We start from the raw sequence: 20,586 nt of genomic DNA, 5'->3' as shown, positions 1-20,586 counted from the left end.
AGCTAGAAGCAGGTAGATCAGCACCAGCACTGTTAATGTGCTCTGATAACATGGCCGTTTAATCCCTTAACACCTAGCCGCACCACTCAGTAACTATACGTTGTTGCGTGAGGTTACTTCCCGCACGAGGACGTATAGTTACTGAGTCATTCCCGATGCACACTGTCGGAGACAGTGATTTAGGCAATTAACCCCTTAAATGCGGCGATCAGTTGCGATCAGCGCATTTAGGGGGTTTGTAGCACATCGGCACCCTGGTCCTCATAGGCTTGCTGTCAGAGTGACTGTGACGTCACACTGACAGTTGTAATACATTACACTACTAGCTATATGGTACTTTAAATGGTGTCAATAGAAACTACAACTCCTCCCGCAAAAAATAAGCCCTCACACCACTCTATTGACGGAAAAATAAAAAGTAATGGCTCTTGGAAGGCGGGGAGTAAAAAACTAAAATGAAAAAGCAAAAAAGGTTCAGTCCTGAAAGGGTTAATTTCTAATAAAAACCATTTATGACCACATGTGGGGTATTGCCATACTTGGGAGAATTTTCTTTACAGATGTTGGGCGGCTCTTTGTCTTTTATCCCTTGTGAAAATTAAAAAATTCAACATTTTAATGGAGAAAAAAAGTTTATATCAATTTTCACGGCCTAATTCCACTAAACTCTACAAAGCCTGTGGGGAGAAAAAAGCTAACTATACCCATAGAAAAATTCCTTGAGGGGTGTAGTTTCCAAAATGGGGGTCACTTTTGGGGGGTTTCCACTGTTTTGGTCCCTCCAGGGCGTTGCAAACGCGACATGGCACCGAAAACCATTCCAGCAAAATCTGCGCTCCAAAATCCAAAAGGCGCTCCTTCCCCTCTGAGCCCTGCCGTGGGTCCAAACATTAGTTTATTACCACATATGGGGTATTGCGGTAATCGGGAGAAATTGCTTTTCAAATGTTGGGGTGCTTTTTCTCCTTTATTCCTTGAAAAAATTAGATGTTTTAACAGAACAAAAGTAGATTTTCATCTTCACAGACTAATTCTGTAAAATTCTGCAAAAAGACTGTGGGGTATGCGAACTATACCCCTAGAAAAAGCCTTGAGGGGTGTAGTTCCCAAAATGGGGTCACTTTTGGTGGGTTTCGACTGTTTAGGCATCACAAGACCTCTTCAAACCTGACATGGAGCCTAAAATATAGCCCTAAAAAAAGGAGGCCCAAAAATCCCCTGCTCCATTGCTTCTGAGGCCGGTGTTTCAGTCCATTACCACACGAGGGCCACATGTGGGATGTTTGTAAAAACTGCAGAATCTGGGCAATAAATATTGAGTTGCGTTTCTCTGGTAAAACCTTCTGTGTTACATTTTTTTTTTGTATTACAAATGAATTTCAGCAAAAAATAAATAATTTGTAAATTTCGCCTCTACATTCCTGTGAAACGCCTAAAGGGTTAAAACACTTTATGAATGCTGTTTTGACTATTTTGAGAGGTGCAGTTTTCAAAATGGGTTGCTTTATGGGGACTTTCTAATATTTAAGGCCCTGAAAGCCACTTCACAACTGAACTGGTCCCTGAAAAAATGGCCTTTTGAAATTTTCTTGAAAATGTGAGAAATTGCTGCTAAAGTTAACGTCCTAGAAAAATAAAAGGACGTGAAAAAAAACGATGCAAACATAAAGTAGACATATATGGGAAATGTTAACTAGTAACTATTTTGTGTGGTATAACTATCTGTTTTACAAGTAGATACATTTAAATTTAGAAAAATGCAAATTTTTGAAAGTTTTCTCTAAAATGTGATTTTTTTTCACAAATGAATATTGAATTTATCGACCAAATGTTTTTGACTAACAAAGTACAATATCCTCTGTGTCCACAAGGCCGAGCTAAAGTGACCAAAAAACTGCAATTTTGGCAGTTTAAATTTTTTGTTTTTTTACTGCGTTCACTGTGCGAGTTAAATAATGGTATATTATTATAGTTCAAACTTTTACGGAAGCAGAGATACCAATTTTTTTTATTTTTTACATTACATGGGAAAAGGGGGGTTATTTGAACTTTTTTGAAAATATTTTTTTATATTTTTTTTTCACTACTAATAACTTTATTCAACTCTTTTTTTTTTTCACACCATTTATTAGTCCCCCTAGGGGACTCAAACCAGCGATCGTCAGAGCGCTGGTACAATATACTGCAATACTAATGTATTGCAGTATATCGTAATTTTCACAGGCTTTTGTTAAGCCGTGCCAGAGACACGGCTTAACAGGGGCAGACAAAAGGCAGCCCTGGGGGTCTTCATTAGTCCCCCGGGCCTCCATGACAACCACTGGCGCCAATGAGCTGTCGGAGGGGGGCGCCCCCCTCTCTATAATGCCTCAGATGCTGCGGTCGCGATTGACCGCAGCATTTTGAGGGGTTAAACGGCCAGGAACAGCGCGATCGCTGTTCCCGGCCCTTAGTCTGGGCTGTCAGCTGTAAAACACAGCTGATAGCCAGTGAGCGCACTCCATACTTCCCTATGACACTTATCACGTACATGTACGTGATAATGCGTCAAGGGGTTAAGGTATATTCACACCCGTCTGATTCATCCATCTGAATAGGACTTGCAAAAATCCATGCACATCCATGCAGAAACCACCACATTCACATATATAAAGCTAATTTTCATAGACACTTATGTGCAGAAACCCCTGAGGATGAAATCTTATAGGCAAAACATGTCGGGTTAGCCGATAGTGTCTGGTTTTAAACACCCGCAGGTATCTTGTATAGGCTGGTTCTGAGTAGCCTGAGCAATTATGTGCAATGAGTTGCTTTGAGCATATCGATAAATAGTAATATATACAACAACTTTTCTACACAGAGGGTGGGGGATCCACCGCTCCATAGGGACTACACCATGCTCTAAATAGCTAGGAAAATAGCCCAGAATCACCAATGCAATCATACCGCTGCTCTTTTTAATCATAAATAGTATGTTTGTTAGGTGAATATTTTAAGGTGATTAATAAAAGTTAAGTTCTAGTGCACCAGCAGATACTAGGGATTTTATTTTTTGGACTAATAGATATAGTCTATAGGTTTCTTTTGAAAGTGTTTAGGTGCCGTCATGTCGATTTAGAGGTCTTTTTTTATCCTACTTCAGTGTGTTTTAAAAAAAAAAAAATGTTTTAATCTGTTTGAAATGTATTTGTATGTAAGTTTGTGTTGGATGTGCGCTAACCCCATTGTATTTTACATTTTTCAGTGTTCGGGTTTCTGTTAAAGGAATTTTCGTATTACCTGGCCATAAAATACTGTTCTTCTTCTATTTTTCTTATCATTTCTTTTGTAGGAATATTCCCTAAAAGCTGAGCTGACAAGTCAGATGTTAAAAGAAGGTCCAGTACTGTGTGCTTTGCCCCATTGCAGGAACTCCATACCTGAACAGACTGTCTTGACCATGACAAAGCTGCCAATCACTTATGTAAGGACTTAATCTCGACTGCGCTACTGATTTCGTCAAAACGACGGAACCCTGTCACAACGGTGACAGACAGAAGCCATTAGCTAGGTTTCCGTCACCATTGAGTTCGATGGTGAGGGAAACAGAAGCTGAGGTTTCCGTTTGCCTTTCCGCTGAGGGGTTAACCCGACGGAAACCTCCGATGGAACCCCTCAGCAGAAAGCGACGGTGATGTGAACACAGCTTAATTTGTCACATTTTAAGTGTTTCAGATCATCCCAACTAATTTTAATAAAAAGATAAAGACAACTAAACACAAAATGCCGCTTTTAAATGATCATTCCATTTATTGAGCATAAAGGTTTATTCAAAACCTATTTCACCCATTTGAAAAAGTAATTGCCCCCCTAAACTTAAAAATAGGCTGTGCCACCCTTGAGGCTTTATTCAGACGAACAGGAAAAACGTCCGTGCAACGCGCGTGATTTTCATGCGCGTTGCACGGACCTATATTAGTCTATGGGGCCGTGCAGACATGTCCGTGATTTTTACTCAGCGTGAGTCCGCTGAAAAAAAGTCACGACATGTCCGTTCTTTGGGCGTTTTGCGTGAATCACGCACCCATTGAAGTCAATGGGTGCGTGAAAACCACGCATGTCGCATGGAAGCACTTCCGTGCGAACAGCGTGATTCGCGCAACAGCTGTCAAACTCTGAATGTAAACAGAAAAGCACCACGTGCTTTTCTGTTTACAAACACTCAAATGGAGTGTCATAATGATGGCGGCTGCGGGAAAAGCATGCAGCCGCGCATCCATATGCTGCTGCCACGCTCGTGTGAGTGAGGCTTGAGAGTAACAACTGCAATCAAACGTGTAATACAACTTACGATGAGTGTTTTACATCGCTGTGGAGGAATTTAGGCCCACTCTTCTTTGCAAGGGAATCTGTGAGCAAAAAATTGCCTTTCAATCAAAAACCCTTTTCCCCCTGTTATTTGCAAATTAGCTGCAAGTGCCACTCAGGTGGGCCGTTCCACCGCAAGTGCACCTCTTGTGAACATGCCCCCTCCTCTCAAATGACCTTGCCAGGCCATTTCGTCATCGCAATACTATTCACCCTAATCTCGCACTTGGGGCTCATTTACACGAGCGTGTTATACGTCCGTGCAGCGCGCGTGATTTTCACGCGCGTCGCACAGACCTATAATAGTCTATGGGGCCGTGCAGACAGGTGTGTGATTTTTACGCAGTGAGTGTCCGCTGCGAAAAACTCACGACCCATTCTATATTTGTGCGCTGTTCGCGCATCACGCACCCATTGAAGTCAATGGGTGCGGGAAAGCCACGCATGTCTCACCAAAGCACTTCCGTGGGACAAGCGTGATTGGCGCAACAGCTGTCAAACTATGAATGTAAACAGAAAAGCACCACGTGCTTTTCTGTTTACAAACATCCAAACGGAGTGTCATAATGATGGCGGCTGCTCGAAAATCATGCAGCCGCGCATCATACGGGGCTGACACATGGAGCTGTTAAGTGCATTTTGCACATGCAAAACGCCACGTTTTTTGCGTGCGCAAAATGCACACTCTCGTGTAAACCCAGCCTAATGCCGTTACCCCTCACTGTGGCGCATGAGCAGTACGCTCCCTGCTCTAGCGCAACGCGATTGCTAGAGCGGGAAATGTACTGCGCATGCACTGTAGTCAGAGGTAACGGCACAAGGGCGAGATTAGGGTGAATAGTACTGAGGAGGGGGGCTTGTTTGCAGGCAAAAAAGGTGCGCTTGCATGTGAAGTGTAGCGTTACGTTACGTTGTCTTTACAATGTGGCTCTGCCTTTTATAAAACTGATCTATGAAAAAAGGTTTAGACCAGGAGGACACCGTTTTGGGGCTCAGTATTTCAAGCCAAGCACAGGAGTGGAAACAAAAGAAAGGAGATGGATTAGTATTTTCTTTATTCATTTTTCTTTCTTTTGGATCCACTTGGGTTTGGTTAAAAAAACTGAGCCCAAAACGGCATTATTCTGTATGTGTGTGATTCTGGCCTGAGGGTATTTTTAAAAGTGCTGTTTTTGTCAAAAATCACAGCATAAAAAGTGAGGTCACATAACCCTGGCAAAATTGCAGAAGACGTTGAATTTGCAGTGGTTTTGTGTAAGGCCCCTTTTTGTTTGCGCTTTCCCTGTACATTTTACCTATGCAGTGGGAAAGCTACCAATACCCATAGACTCCTATTACACTGACTGAGGCCAAAAGAATTTTCTTTTGTCCGCAGTTGGGCGATATATGTCAGGACGCCTTTTTTTTTTTTTTGCTGGATAGAGTGATAACTATGCTATTCTATCCAGGGACATCCATCAAGAAAATGTGTGCCACATGGTACATATTTAACATGGGAGCCTATGGTCAACGGATGCCACTTTAGGCATCAGTCAGAGCCTCTGTTTAACATATATGTCGGGAACTATAACTGAAACGGGCCTTACTTGTGTATTTTTTTTTTGCACAAATCTTGGCAAAAATACGCTCCAAAACCGGTACAAGTATACACACCCTTAGACCCCATGCACACGACCATAAAATAACTCTGTAATTGTGGTCCGCAATATGGTCCGCAATTACGGACCCGCCCGGTTCTATTGGCCGCGGACACCTTTCCGTAGTGCTACAGAAAGGTGTCCGTTCCGGGAATTATGGAGCTTGTCCTACTTTTCATATTTTACGGGCCGTGCTCCCATACTTTATGGGAGCACGTCACGAAAATGCGTCCCGCGGCTGTGCTCGCAATCGCGGGCCGTGATTATGGGCACAGACGTGTACATGAGGCCTTACAGGATAAGTTAATTAGGGATCATAGATTCCAGTAGGGTCTATCAGTTTAAATGAATGATCAGTAATCCCTAGTGTTTTGTATATTGTGTATATAACTGATAAATACATATCCATCTGTAAATTGTACATTGTTTCTTTTCACACAAGTCTTCGGGTTTGTTTTTCTGTGCAGAGTGACAAAAGTGAAGATAAAGGAGGCTACATCTGCCATGCCTGTGTACAGCAGCGGGTCGGTCCAATAACACAACTGATGGTCTCTCAGGAGGTTTTGACAACCATGGATGTTAAACTAGAAAACATTGCTCTCCCCAGGCACTATGAAGCACTGCTGCAAGTTATATAAATGAATCATTGGTACTGGCAACCATATGCTCACCTACAAATGGAATATGAAGGGCATGGCAACCATCGGCCTGTTGCTCTGTGCCATCTCTATTTCGGTTCTCTGCTGTTACCCTCAGCAGATTTGCCCATTTATTATTGGACATAATATTGATAATGTTTATGGTCTATTTTTCAGTCGTGCCATCATCATGGGCAGTTTTGTGTAATTGAAGACTTTGATCTCATAGCAAAAATTATGTGGACGGGTAAGATATTTAAAGATTAAGTGTTAAGTGAATATTTGTAAAATACATAACTTTATAATAAGAAAAAGCATAACTGGATCTATCATGTCATGCATGGGCAGAAAAGGGACTTGCTGGTTGTAACAGTCTGCTGTTTGTGTGAGTTCACGCATGGGCCGAAAAAAAACGCGCCAACACTTCAAATTGATTGTTAATGGCCACACGCTTTTGCAGGTAAAACAGCCACTACATGTAAAGTCGTGGTGACCGCTACTTGTATACTCGACCTAAATTGATGGCTGTGATGCTCTGATTGGAGTGAGGAACTAGCACCAACCTGCAACCAATTTCCCTCCAGACATAATATGTAGCAACAGATGAACAATAAAGAACAAATGAAGGCAATATATTCAAGCAAATATGAAAAAAAATATATACTCTTAATTAGACTTCAACAAGTAATATCAAAAATGCAATAATCCTCAATCTAAATAGGAGAGCAAATGGGGCTTAGATAGTATAGCCAATACACTGCAAAGAAAACCGAAAACACACCTCAATATCAGAAATATTATTGCATACGTAAGAGGTGTAACAAATCTATAATGGGCAAAGTAACCATCTCAATCTATTCCTAACCTGTACTACATGTGATATAATTAAACATGAGAGATGGTCCGAAAAATACATAGCCAATAATAATGCTTGTATAAAACAGGCCACAGGGGCTGGTCTGCCGCACTGTATGTTTTTATAAGGCCAGGATCACACACACAATTTGGATGCAGTTTTTGGTGCAGCTTTTTTAGCCAAAGCCAAAAGAGGATCCAAAAGCAAAGAAAGGTATAAAAGAAAGGGCAGATTCAGACGAACGTTGCGTTTTTGCGCGCGCAAACAACGCTGCGTTTTGCGCGCGCAATAACCATTTGACAGCTGCGTGTGTCATCCGTGTATGATGCGCGGCTGCGTGATTTTCGCGCAGCCGCCATCATAGAGATGAGGCTAGTCGACGCCCGTCACTGTCCAAGGTGCTGAAAGAGTTAACTGATCGACAGTAACTCTTTCATCACCCTCGACAGTGAATGCCGAACACAATATCGAGAAACCTGTTCAAAAAAAAGAAAAAGTTCGTACTTACCGAGAACTTCCCGGCCGTTGCCTTGGTGACGCGTCCTTGGTGACGCGCCTCTCTTGACATCGGGCCCCACCTCCCTGGATGACGCGGCAGTCCATGTGACCGCTGCAGCCTGTGCTTGGCCTGTGATTGGCTGGAGCTGTCACTTGGACTGAATTGTCATCCCGGGAGGTCAGACTGGAGGAAGAAGCCGGGAGTTATCGGTAAGTCAGAACTTCGTTTTTTTTTTACAGGTTCATGTATATTGGGATCGGAAGTCACTGTCCATGGTGCTGAAACAGTTTAACTCTTTCAGCACCCTGGACAGTGACTATCTCCTGACGTCGCGTACCGGAAATTTTTTTGCCGAGTTCGGCCGAACCCGGTGAAGTTCGGTTCGGTTGTCCGTGTTCGCTCATCTAAAAAGACACTCCGTTTGGATGTTTGGAAACAGAAAAGCACGTGGTGCTTTTCTGTTTACATTCATCCTTTTGACAGCTGGTGCTCTGTTTCAGTCGGTTCGCACGGAAGTGCGACCTGCGTGGTTTTCACGCACCAATTGACTTCAATGGGTGCGTGATGCGCGAAATTCGCGGAGATATTGAACATGTCGCGTTTTTTGCGCAGCTGACAAACGCTGCGCAAAAAGCACGGACTGTCTGTACTGCCCCATAGACTTGTATTGGTCTGTGCGTGGCTCGTGAAAACCACGCGGCCCGGACAGACCGAATACACGTTCGTGTGAATCCCCCCTAAGACTGATGCATCTAGTTGTTTGTGTTCTCTGCGGTGTTTGGCTAAAAAAACAAATCCAAAATCTGCATCAAAAGCTTGTTTGTGATCCTGGCCTAAATAAGTTACTATGCAGCACGCCACAAGGGCTGATGTAAATTGCTGCACATGTACTCTGCAATAAGAAACCATAGAACAAATATAGTGACTAAAAAGATTTGGATCACTTACCCTTAGGGGGGATTCACACGAGCGTGTATTCGGTCCGTGCGGGCCGCGTGGTTTTCACGCGGCACGCATGGACAATACAAGTCTATGGGGCAGTACAGACAGTCCGTGCTTTTTGCGCAGCGTTTGTCTGCTGCGCAAAAAGCGCGACAGGTTCAAAAACTCTGCGTATTTCGCGCATCACGCACCCATTGAAGTCAATGGGTGCGTGAAAATCACGCGCACCACACGGAAGCACTTCCGTGGGACGAGCGTGATTCGCGCAACAGCAGTGAAAAGGATGAATGAAAACCGAAAAGCACCACGTGCTTTTCTGTTTCCGAACATCCAAACGGAGTGTCTTTGCGATGAGCGAAGCGGGACAAGCGTACCGAACTTCACCGGGTTCGGCCAAACTCGTTTTGGCCGATCCCGGCAAAAAAATTATCGGTACGCGACGTCAGGAGATAGTCACTGTCCATGGTGCTGAAAGAGTTAAACTGTTTCAGCACCATGGACAGTGACTTGCGATCCCAAAATACATTAACCTGTAAAAAAAACCGAAGTTCTAACTTACCGATTACTCCTGTCTCCTTCCTGCAGTCCGACCTCCCGGGATGACACTTCAGTTCAAGTGACAGCTCCAGCCAATCACAGGCCAAGCACAGGCTGCAGCCAATCACAGGCTGCAGCGGTCACTTGGACTGCTGCGTCATCCAGGGAGGTGGGGCCCGATGTCAAGAGAGGCGCGTCACCAAGGACGCGTCACCAAGGACGCGTCACCAAGGCAACGGCCGGGAAGTTCTCGGTAAGTAGGAACTTTATCTTTTTTTTTTACAGGTTTTTCGCTGTTGTGTTCGGCATTCACTGTCGAGGGTGCTGAAAGATTTAGCTCTTTCAGCACCTTGGACAGTGACGGGCGTTGACAAGCCTCATCTCTATGATGCCGGCTGCGCGAAAATCACGCAGCCGCGCATCAGACACGCATGACACACGCAGCTGTCAAATGGTTTTTGCGCTCGCAAAACGCTGCGTTGTTTGCGCGCGCAAAAACGCAACGTTCGTGTGAATCTCCCCTTAGACACGTTCATTCGATTAGTAATATTGAGGGCAAAAGAGGCAAACCTCCTTGACTGACAAGGCAGCTTCATCAAGGGGCAGTGATGTATAAAACTTGAGGGGTATATATAGTACTAATAAAACTTACACACCTGTTAGACAAGCAAATTGGTGCATTAGCGTCCTGGAGATCACGTACATGTGGATACAGCCATAGGCTAGTGAGACACAGAGGCATTACGTCATAACACCCATCACCCCAGTGACGTGTCCACAGCAACAACATCCCCCCAGGAAGCAGAGTCGGTGCATGAGCAGAACGTGTCTCTGTTGGTTAACACCGGATCATAACCGTAAGAAATAAATGGCGTGTTCTAAATAGGGGGGGAGAGAGAGACTTCAATATGAAGCCAGTACCATACTTAGAAGATCTTGTAGATTCCTTTTTTGGTGACCTAATTTGACTATATATTTTTGGGGCGAGTCCCACGTAGTGTAAAGGCTGCAGAACTTCCGCAACGAAATCCTGTATGGAAATTCCACAGAATTAACAGTAGCCGCAAAGTAAATGAGATTTAGCAAATCGAAAAAAAAAAACAACAAAAAAACATATTTAATCCGGGTCGTAGTCAAGGAGACACGTCCCACCATTGTCTGTGCATAAAAACGTTCATAAAATTTACCTGCACTGCTGAATTTAAATCCGCGTCATGTCAATTCTGCTTTTTTTGTGACTTTTGCAGCAGAAATGCTGCCCGTCTGCTGTAAAGATTGCAATTTCGAAAAAAACAAAACGCTTTTGTTTAACCCCTTAAAGACACGGCCAATTTTGGCCTTGCGGACAGAGCAATTTTTTTTACATTTCCCTCTTTGCATCCCGACGCTCATAACGCTTTTATTTTTTGTACGACGTAGTTGTATGAGACTTTGTTTTTTTGCGGGACGAGTTGTACCATTTTTTGGTACAAATACATTATCGTTTAATTTCTATACATTTTTAATTAGATTAAAATGCAGAAAAAAAGCAGTTGCGCAGAAGTTTTAATATTATTTTTTTTTACACCATACACCAATCATCATAAGTAATGTTATACATTTGTTGTACAGGTTGTTACGGTCGTGGCGATACCAAATGTGTCTATATTATTTCATGTTTTGGGACTTATATTTTAAAAAGTTGATTTATTATAAAAAATGTGTATTTCTGTGTATTTTATTTACTTTTTATTTATTTACCATTATTTTTTATATTTTTACATTAATTTAACTTTTTTTATTAATCCCATAAAGGGATTTATCATTTTGATTTTTATTTTGTAACTGCAATGTACTGGCATAGATCTATATGCCAGTACATTAGCCTGTTACTGATTGTACACAGGCAGTTGTTAGGGCATACCTCAGTATGCCCTAACAACAGGAAATATGTTCAGACAGCCCTGGGGTCCTTCAATGGACCCTGGGCTGTCTGGCCATATGAGTTGTGGACTTTGATCGCGTCACAGTTATTTTCTGTGACGCGATCAATGTGCAGTCCCCTCTCTTTGAACGCCGCGATCAGCTGTCATCGCGGCGTTCAAAGGGTTAACAGCGGAGAGAAGATGTTTCTCTCCTCTCCGCTGTCAGAGCGGGGCCGTGGCTGTGTATTACAGCCGTTGCCCCGCTCTCGATCGCGCGCGCAGGGACGGCTGTCACACAGGACGAGTATGCTCGTCCTAATGCGCGAAGTGCTCGCCGCTCAGGACGAGCATACTCGTCCTGTGTCGGCAACCAGTTAAAATGAATTTTAAAAAAAAATCTTATACTTACCACCTGGGCATTGTCATAGCAATGCTTTCTTCTGTTCTTCCAGGCCGGCCTCCTGGGATGACGTTTCATCCCATGTGACTGCTGCAGCCATACACAGGCTGCAGTGGTCACATGGGCTGCAGCCTCATCATAGTAGGCCGGACTGCACGGACAATGGTGGGACGTGTCTCCATGACTACGACCCGGATTAAATGTTTTTTTGTTGTTTGTTTTTTTTCGCACAATTTGGATACGACTACTCTTACCCGGGAACCCAGTCTAAGGATGTATTTACACGGTGTGATTTTTGCTGCGCTTTTAGCATACATTTTTTTGTTCTGGTTGATTAACTACCATACAAAGACATGGGAGTTTACCTACCAAAACAAAAAACACATGCTAAAAACTAGGGTTGCGTCGAAATATCGATACTATTTATATACTGTGCACCCGCAAACCGTATTAAAATACATGAATTCATGGCATTGAACCAAGACTTGGGGAGAATCTGGTGACAAAGCATTGTTTCTATGGGACAATTACATCGTAATGCATCACTGTAATGAGCACAATATAGCAGCACAAAGAGTGCATATGGCTTCCTTACTACTCATGAAAAACCATGCCACCTCTGGTATTGCAGCTCATGCCAATTCAAATGATTGATATTCCTCCTGGAAATATATGAATAAACTGACAACTGGGCGTTAACATTCCCCTTGTCAATAGGGTGGATTCCTACACACTGACGCTGTCAAATCATTGCTGCCAGTGTCACTTTGTAGCGACACACCCGATCACTCCGTTTTCAATTAACCCCTTAATGACCGGGCCATTTTGCACGTTAATGACCAAGGATTATTTTTGGTTTTCTCACGGTCGCATTTCAAGAGTCGTAACTTTTTTTTTTATTCTATCGACATAGCCGTATAAGGGCTTGTTTTTTGCGGGACGAGTTGTATTTTGTAATTGTACTATTTTTAAATGCTTTATAATATATTGATTAACTTTTATTTTAGGAGAGAATTGAAAATAAGCAGCTATTCTAGCATTGATTTTCACGTTATAAATTTACGCCGTTTACTATGCAGCGTAAATAACATGTTAACTTTATTCTATGGGTCGGCACGGTTACGGGGATGCCAAATATGTAAAGGTTTTATGTTTTTCTACGTTTGCACAATAAAAACCCTTTTAGAAAAAATTACTTGTTTTTTGCATCGCCGCATTCCAAGAGCCGTAGCGTTTTTATTTTTCCGTCAATGTGGCCGTAAGTGGGCTTGATTTTTGCGGGCCAATGTGTAGTTTTCATTAGTACTATTTTGGGGTACATAGGACTTATAGATTAACTTTTATTTTATTTTTTATGGGGGGGAATGGGAGAAAAGAGAGAATTTTGCCGTTGTTTTTTTTGGACGCCGTTCATCCGGCTGTTTAATTAATGTGTTCATTTTATTGTTCAAGATGTTACGATCGCGGGGATACCATATATGTGTATGTGTGATTTGTTTTGACACTTTTACTAAATCAAACCACTTTTTGGGCAAAGAAAGTAGTTTGATTTAATTTTCACTGTAATTTTTTTTGTAGTTTTTTTTTCACCAACTTTATTTAACTGATTGACTTTTTTTTTTTTTTTAGTCCCACAAGGGGACTTCACTATGCGATCTGCTGATCGCATATATAATGCTTTGGTATACCTAGTATAACAAAGCATTATTGCCTGTCAGTGTAAAACTGACAGGCAACCTGTTAGGTCATGCCTCCGGCATCGCCTAACAGGCAATTGCTGAAGACAGATCTGGGGCTCTTTGTTAGACCCCCGGCTGTCATGGAAACCCGACGGCGACCCGCGATTTGTTTGCGGGGGCGCCGATCGGGTGACAGAGGGAGCTCCCTCCCTCTGTCAAACACATTTAGATGCCGCTGTCACTATTGACAGCGGCATTTAATGGGTTAAACTGCCGGAATCGGAGCTTGCTTGGATTCCGGCAGTTGCAGCAGGAGCCAGGCTGTGTATAACAGCCGTGCTCCTGCCGCTGATCGCGTGGGTACAGTGACAGTACCCGCATGATTACAGGACGGATATATCCGTCCTCCTGCGCGAACTAGCAGCTGCTGAGGACGGATATATCCGTCCTTCGGCGTTAAGAGGTTAATTCATACATTTCCAGGAGGAATAACAACAATGCTGCAGCAAATGTTCTTAGAACTCTGTGTTGTGCCATTCTTCTATTTATGGGGGAATTCAAGTATCTACTAAAACAGACATGTCAGGAGAGCTGACTGCTCCTCTTTAAACTCTGGATCTAATGTATCAAAACTAGAGCAACTATAGTAATCCGGTTCCAGCTTTAATTGTTTTCAACTAGTTAATTATGCATGAGAAGGTGATTCAGAAGAAACGCGACACTTCTTAAAAACATTTGAAGATATGTGGGCTAGTTGGTTGGATCGTTCGGGTTATAACACCACCCAGTGTCAGATCTCTAGTCAATTTAGAGTATAATACTGTACTGATTTATGTAGGGTTGTTGCGTTTTATTTTTGTTTTTCTCCCATCCAAATGCATATCACTTTAATAGGGCCATTCGTCAAGCTTAGTGGCCAACTGCTGTTTTTCTTCTTTTACAGCTTTCCTAATAAGGACTTTGTAACATGGGTTTTTTATGGAAGACCTGTTATATATGCATATCTGCTTATTTTTGATTGTATATTGATTATGCTGGTACAAATGATATTCCAATGCAGAATGTTTCTTTGTGGGTTTAGGAGGGATGGGACTCTGGCATCTAAGATATTGAACGGCTTGGATCAAAGGTCAATTGCAACCATGGCATCCAATTAGCTACAAAGAGAGTGGGCTCTTTGTAGCAGTGAGCGGAATTGTTGCCACAACAGCTGGGGGCCTGCCATTGCTATTTGCCCATTAGGCCATGCCAAAGACCCAGCCTAGTAGATTGCCTGTCTAATACTAAAAAAAATAAGTTGAAATATATATATATATATATATATATATATATATATATAAAATGAAACTCCTATATTCTATAGATTCATTACACACAGTGTGATCTATTTCCAGCATTTTTTTTTCTTTTAATGTTGATTATTATGGCCAACGGTTAATGAAAACCCAAAATTTTGTGTCTCAGAAAATTAGAATATTGGGTAAAAGTTGAAGATTGTAGACTCATGGTGTCGCACTCTAATCAGCGAATCAACACAAAACACCTGCAAAGGTTTCCTAAGCCTTTAAAAGGACTGGTCTGTTTTTTCAGTGGTCTAAATTCCTGTTTTCAGATGAAAGTAAATTTTGCATTTCATTTGGAAATCAAGGTCCCAGAGTCGGGAGGAAGAGTGGAGAGACGTCAATCCAAGTGGCTTGCGGTCCAGTGCGAAGTTTCCACAGTCAGTGATGGTTTGGGGAGCCATGTCATCTGCTGGTGTTGGTCCACTGTGTCATATCAAGTCCAGAGTCAACGCAGCCATCTACCAGGAAATTTTAGAGCACTTCATGCTTCCCTCTGCTGACAAGCTTTATGGAGATGCTAATTTCGTTTTCCAGCAGGACTTGGCACCTGTCCACACTACCAAAAGTGCCAATACCTGGTTTAATAACCACAGTAACACTGTGCTTGATTGGCCAGCAAACTCGCCTTACCTAAACCCCATAGAGAATCTATGGGGTACTCTAAAGAGGCTGATGAGACACCAGACCCAACAATGCAGAGGAGCTGAAGGCCCCTATCAAAGCAACCTGGGCTTCCATAACACTTCAGCAGTGCCACAGGCAGATCGCCGCCATGCCACATTGATGCAGTAATTAATTCAAAAGGAGCCCCGACCAAGTATTGAGGGCATATACTGTACATTTGTTTTAGTAGGCCAACATTTCGGTATTAAAAATCTTTTTTTAAATTGGGCTTATTTAATATTCTAATTTTATGAGATACAAAATTTTGTGTTTTCATTAACTGTCAGCCTTAATATTAAAAGAAAAAAATGCTGGAAATAGATCACCCTGTGTGTAATGAATCTATATAATGAGTTTCACTTTTTGAATTAAATTACTGAAATTAACTTTTTGACATTCTTATTCATTGAGAAGGGACTTGTGTGTGTGTGTGTGTGTGTGTGTATATATATATATATATATATATATATATATATATATATATATATATATTAGTAAGGCAGGTAGGAGCAGCACAAGTTCAAATTACCAAATAAATGGTCGGTGCTAAGCTTCAAATGATAGGAGTGACTTCTCCCCATATGATGTATAACAAAAAGACAAGAGCATGGAAGCAGCACTCGCGAAAAAAAGTGAAGTTTATTCACACAACAGCTGCAACGTTTCACTTCCTCAATGGAAGCATTTTTAAGCATATATACATACGTGTGTGTGTATATGTATGTATATATATATATATATATATATATATATATATATATACACACTCGTGAACAAAATTGTTGGTACCCCTCCGTTAAAGAAAGCGAAAAAACCAAAATGGTCACCGAAATAACTTGAAATTGACAAAATTAATAATGAATTAGAATGTGTACTGAAAATCAACTAATTTAAATCAGAAATTGCTTTTGAATTGTGGTTCAACAGAATTTTTTTTTAAAAAACTAATGAAACTGGCCTGGACAAAAATGATGGTACTCGTAACTTAAAGAGGCTCTGTCACCAGATTTTAAAACCCCTATCTCCTATTGCAGCAGATCGGCGCTGCAATGTAGAGAACAGTAACGTGTTTGTTTTTTTTTCAAAAACAAGCATTTTTGGCCAAGTTATGAGCATTTTTATATTTATGCAAATGAGCCTTTCTTATGGAGAACTGTGCGTGTTTAAAGTTATGTCCAAGTGGGCGTGTATTGTGTATGTACATCTGGGCGTTTTTATTTGTTTTACTAGCTGGGTGTTGTGAATAGAAGTGTATGATGCTGACGAATCAGCATCATCCACTTCTCTTCGTTACCACCCAGCTTCTGGCAGTTCAGACACACAGCGTGTTCTCGAGAGATCACGCTGTGACGTCACTTCCTGCCCCAGGTCCTTCATCGCGTCGGACGAGCGAGGACACATCGGCACCAGGCGACAGAGGCTACAGTTGATTCTGCAGCAGCATCGGCGTTTGCAGGTAAGTCGATTTGAACTCCCTAGAGACGAGCATATTCCCCGATTTGCAGCGAGGCATTGGACTTTTATTGAAAATACCGGACATCACCCCTCGGCAACGAGCATGCCACGTGCGTGAGCAGTATTACCCCCCCCTGACAACGAGCATAAATGGGGCTTATTTGCAGCATTGCCCAGAACCCCCCTGACAACAAGCATAAAAGGAGCTTATTTGCAGCATTGCCCATACCCCTGACAATGAGCATAAGAGGGGCTTATTAGCAGCATTGCCCAGAACCCCCTGACAACGAGCACAAAAGGGGCTTATTTGCAGCATTGCCCATACCCCTGACAACGAGCATAAAAGGGGCTTATTTTCAGCATTGCCCATACCCCTGACAACGAGCATAAAAGGGGCTTATTAGCAGCATTGCCCAGAACCCCCTGACAACGAGCACAAAAGGGGCTTATTTGCAGCATTGCCCATACCCCTGACAACGAGCATAAAAGGGGCTTATTAGCAGCATTGCCCAGAACCCCCTGACAACGAGCACAAAAGGGGCTTAATAGCAGCATTGCCCAGAACCCCCTGACAACGAGCATAAAAGGGGCTTATTTGCAGCATTGCCCATACCCCTGACAACGAGCACAAAAGGGGCTTATTTGCAGCATTGCTCATACCCCTGACAACGAGCATAAAAGGGGCTTATTAGCAGCATTGCCCAGAACCCCCTGACAACGAGCATAAAAGGGGCTTATTAGCAGCATTGCCCAGAACCCCCTGACAACGAGCATAAAAGGGGCTTATTTGCAGCATTTCCCATACCCCTGACAACGAGCACAAAAGGGGCTTATTTGCAGCATTGCCCATACCCCTGACAACGAGCATAAAAGGGGCTTATTAGCAGCATTGCCCAGAACCCCCTGACAACGAGCACAAAAGGGGCTTATTAGCAGCATTGCCCATACCCCTGACAACGAGCACAAAAGGGGCTTATTTGCAGCGTTGCCCATACCCCTGACAACGAGCACAAAAGGGGCTTATTTGCAGCATTGCCCATACCCCTGACAACGAGCACAAAAGGGGCTTATTTGCAGCATTGCCCATACCCCTGACAACGAGCATAAAAGGGGCTTATTTGCAGCATTGCTCAGAACCCCTGACAACGAGCATAAAAGGGGCTTATTAGCAGCATTGCCCAGAACCCCCTGACAACGAGCATAAAAGGGACTTATTAGCAGCATTGCCCATACCCCTGACAACGAGTATAAAAGGGGCTTATTAGCAGCATTGCCCAGAACCCCCATGACAACGAGCATAAATGGTGGCCATTATTAGCAGCATTGCCCATACCCCTGACCAGGGCCGCCATCAGGAATTTCAGGGCCCCCTACAGCTAAATTTTCTGGGCCCCCCTACCGTGGCACTGCCTGTTAACGGTACTCCGTCCAGCACTATATCATGGTACCCAGGGCCGCCATCAGGGGGGGTATTAGGGGTACTGATGTGAGAGGCCCGGCCAAACCTAATTGAAAGGGGGGCCCGGCAAACTGCCGCGACTTGCCTTTGGTAGAAAAAAAACAGGCCCCTGCAATGGGGCCCGTTTTTTTCACAAAAAGAATGTCATGAGCTGCGGGCCCCCCTTTCAATTAGGTTTGGCCGGGCCTCTCACATCAGTACCCCTAATACCCCCCCTGATGGCGGCCCTAGGTAGCATGGGGGCCGTCAAACACCGCCGCCCGTGCGACCGATCGCGCGCACCCGCAAACTCCCGCGCATGCGCACCGGCGACCGCCTGGAACCGCGCACCGAATTTTGAGGCAGATTTTGACCTGCCCACACTATCTTGCCGCGTTTTTTGCTGCGTTTTTTGCCCGCTGCGATTGAGGACAGCAGACAAAAAACGCAGGGAAAAATGCATTTTCTGCCTCCCATTGATTTCGATGGGAGGTCAGAGGCAGAACCGCGGCAAGAAAGGACGTGCTGCTTTTTCTTTTTTCCGCGACTGGCTCCCATTGATTTCAGATTAAATCAATGGGAGGCGGTTTTGGAAGTTTTTTGGTGCTGATTCTGACGCAGTGTCCGAGTCAATATCAAGGCCCAAAAACTCTGTGAACTGGGCCTTATTGTTAGGGCTTATTCAGACGAACGTGTAATACATCCGTGCAACGCCCGTGATTTTCACGCGCCTCGCACGGACCTATGTTACTCTATGGGGCCGTGCGGACTGTCAGTGATTTTCACGCAGCGTGAGTCCGCTGCGTAAAACTCACGACATGTCCTATATTTGTGCATTGTTCGCGCGTCACGCACCCATTGAAGTCAATGGGTGCGTGAAAATCACGCCCAGCAATTCCGCAGCAGTATAAACTATGAATGAAAACAGAAAAGCACCACGTGCTACAAACATACAAACAGAGTGTCATAATGATGGCGGCTGCGCGAAAATCACGCAGCCGCGCATCATACGCTGCTGCCACACGGAGCTGTTATGGACCTTTTGCATGCGCAAAACGCCACGTTTTTGCGCACGCAAAAAAGCACACGCTCGTGTAAATCCGGACTTAGGGTAGGAACACACTAGGCATGAACACTGCGGATTTTATGCAACACATTTTACTGTGGAAAATCCGCAGCGTATCACAGTCGCAGCAGAGTGGATGAGGTTTAAACAAATCTCATCCACACGCTGCAAAAAAAATTGACCTGCAGTGTGGCTTTTGGCTTTTTAAGCCGCAGCATGTCAATGTATTCTGTGGAATCGCTGCTCCTCTGTTGCGGAAATGCTGCGGTTCTGCCGCAAAAACCACAAATGAGAAAAAAAAAAAAGGCACTTTTTTAAATTTATAAAAAAGTTTAGACTTGCCCCGGCCGTAGTCCTGGTGCCGCGATCCTCTATTCTTAGCGCAGCCCCGCCTCCTGTCATGACGTTTCATACCATGTGACTGCTGCAGCGGTCACATGGTCTACAGCGTCATCCCAGGAGGCGGGGCTACGTTCAGAAGAGAGAGATGCGTCACCTAAACTACGGCCGGGGCAAGTCTAAACTTTTTTTTCCCTGCAGGATTCCCGCAGCGGACACGCCTCACGAAACCTGCGCCACTATTTGGTGCGGTTTTGCTGGCAGAATTCCCTGTGGCTACCGGGGAGGATAAGCTGTGTAGTTTTACTCAGCATATCCGCCTAGTGTGTCCCTTTATGATGTCGCTCCTGGAGTTGCTGCCCGTCTCTAAATAGGCAATTGGTCCAGTAAAATTTGGAATTATATTTTTTTGTGAACCAGCTTAAAAAAATACAAAAAACTTTTGTGTTAGGGCCTGTTCACATCACCGTTCGCTTCCATTCCGGGGTTCCGTCTGAGGTTTCCGTCGGGTGAACCCCGCAACGGAAAGTGAAAGTGACAGCACAGCTTCCATTTCCGTCACCATTAGCGCAGTCGACTACGCTATTGATTCCGTCCGAAAACCAGCCGGAATGGTGACGAACGGAAACCATTAGCGATGTTTCCGTCACCATTGAGATCAATGGTGACTGAAACGGAAGCTGTGCTGTCACTTTCCGTTGCGGGGTTCACCCGACGGAAACCTCAGTCGGAACCCCGGAACGGAAGCGAACGGTGATGTGAACAGGCCCTAACACAAAAGTTTTGTATTTTTTTTAAGCTGGTTCACGAAAAAAAATAATTCCAAATTCTACTGGACCAACT

General features: G+C 43.6%; 1 protein-coding gene across 3 annotated transcripts in view; it reads left to right on the top strand.

Moving 5' to 3' along the window:
• Positions 1 to 8,060, top strand: part of FBH1 (F-box DNA helicase 1) — a 175,528-nt gene extending 167,468 nt beyond the window's left edge. For all 3 annotated transcript variants that reach the window (XM_075857497.1, XM_075857495.1, XM_075857494.1), the window contains 2 exons: positions 3,332 to 3,463; positions 6,452 to 8,060. In XM_075857497.1, coding sequence (XP_075713612.1) covers positions 3,332 to 3,463; positions 6,452 to 6,622 — 303 coding nt within the window. In that variant the 3' untranslated portion in view covers positions 6,623 to 8,060. The remainder of the gene's footprint in view (positions 1 to 3,331; positions 3,464 to 6,451) is intronic.
• Positions 8,061 to 20,586: the final 12,526 nt, after the last annotated feature.

Source organism: Rhinoderma darwinii, chromosome 3, assembly GCF_050947455.1.
Source record: "Rhinoderma darwinii isolate aRhiDar2 chromosome 3, aRhiDar2.hap1, whole genome shotgun sequence".
Taxonomy (NCBI): Eukaryota; Metazoa; Chordata; class Amphibia; order Anura; family Rhinodermatidae; genus Rhinoderma; species Rhinoderma darwinii.
The sequence above is the reverse complement of the archived record's forward strand: the minus strand, read 5'-3'. Positions and strand labels throughout refer to the sequence as shown.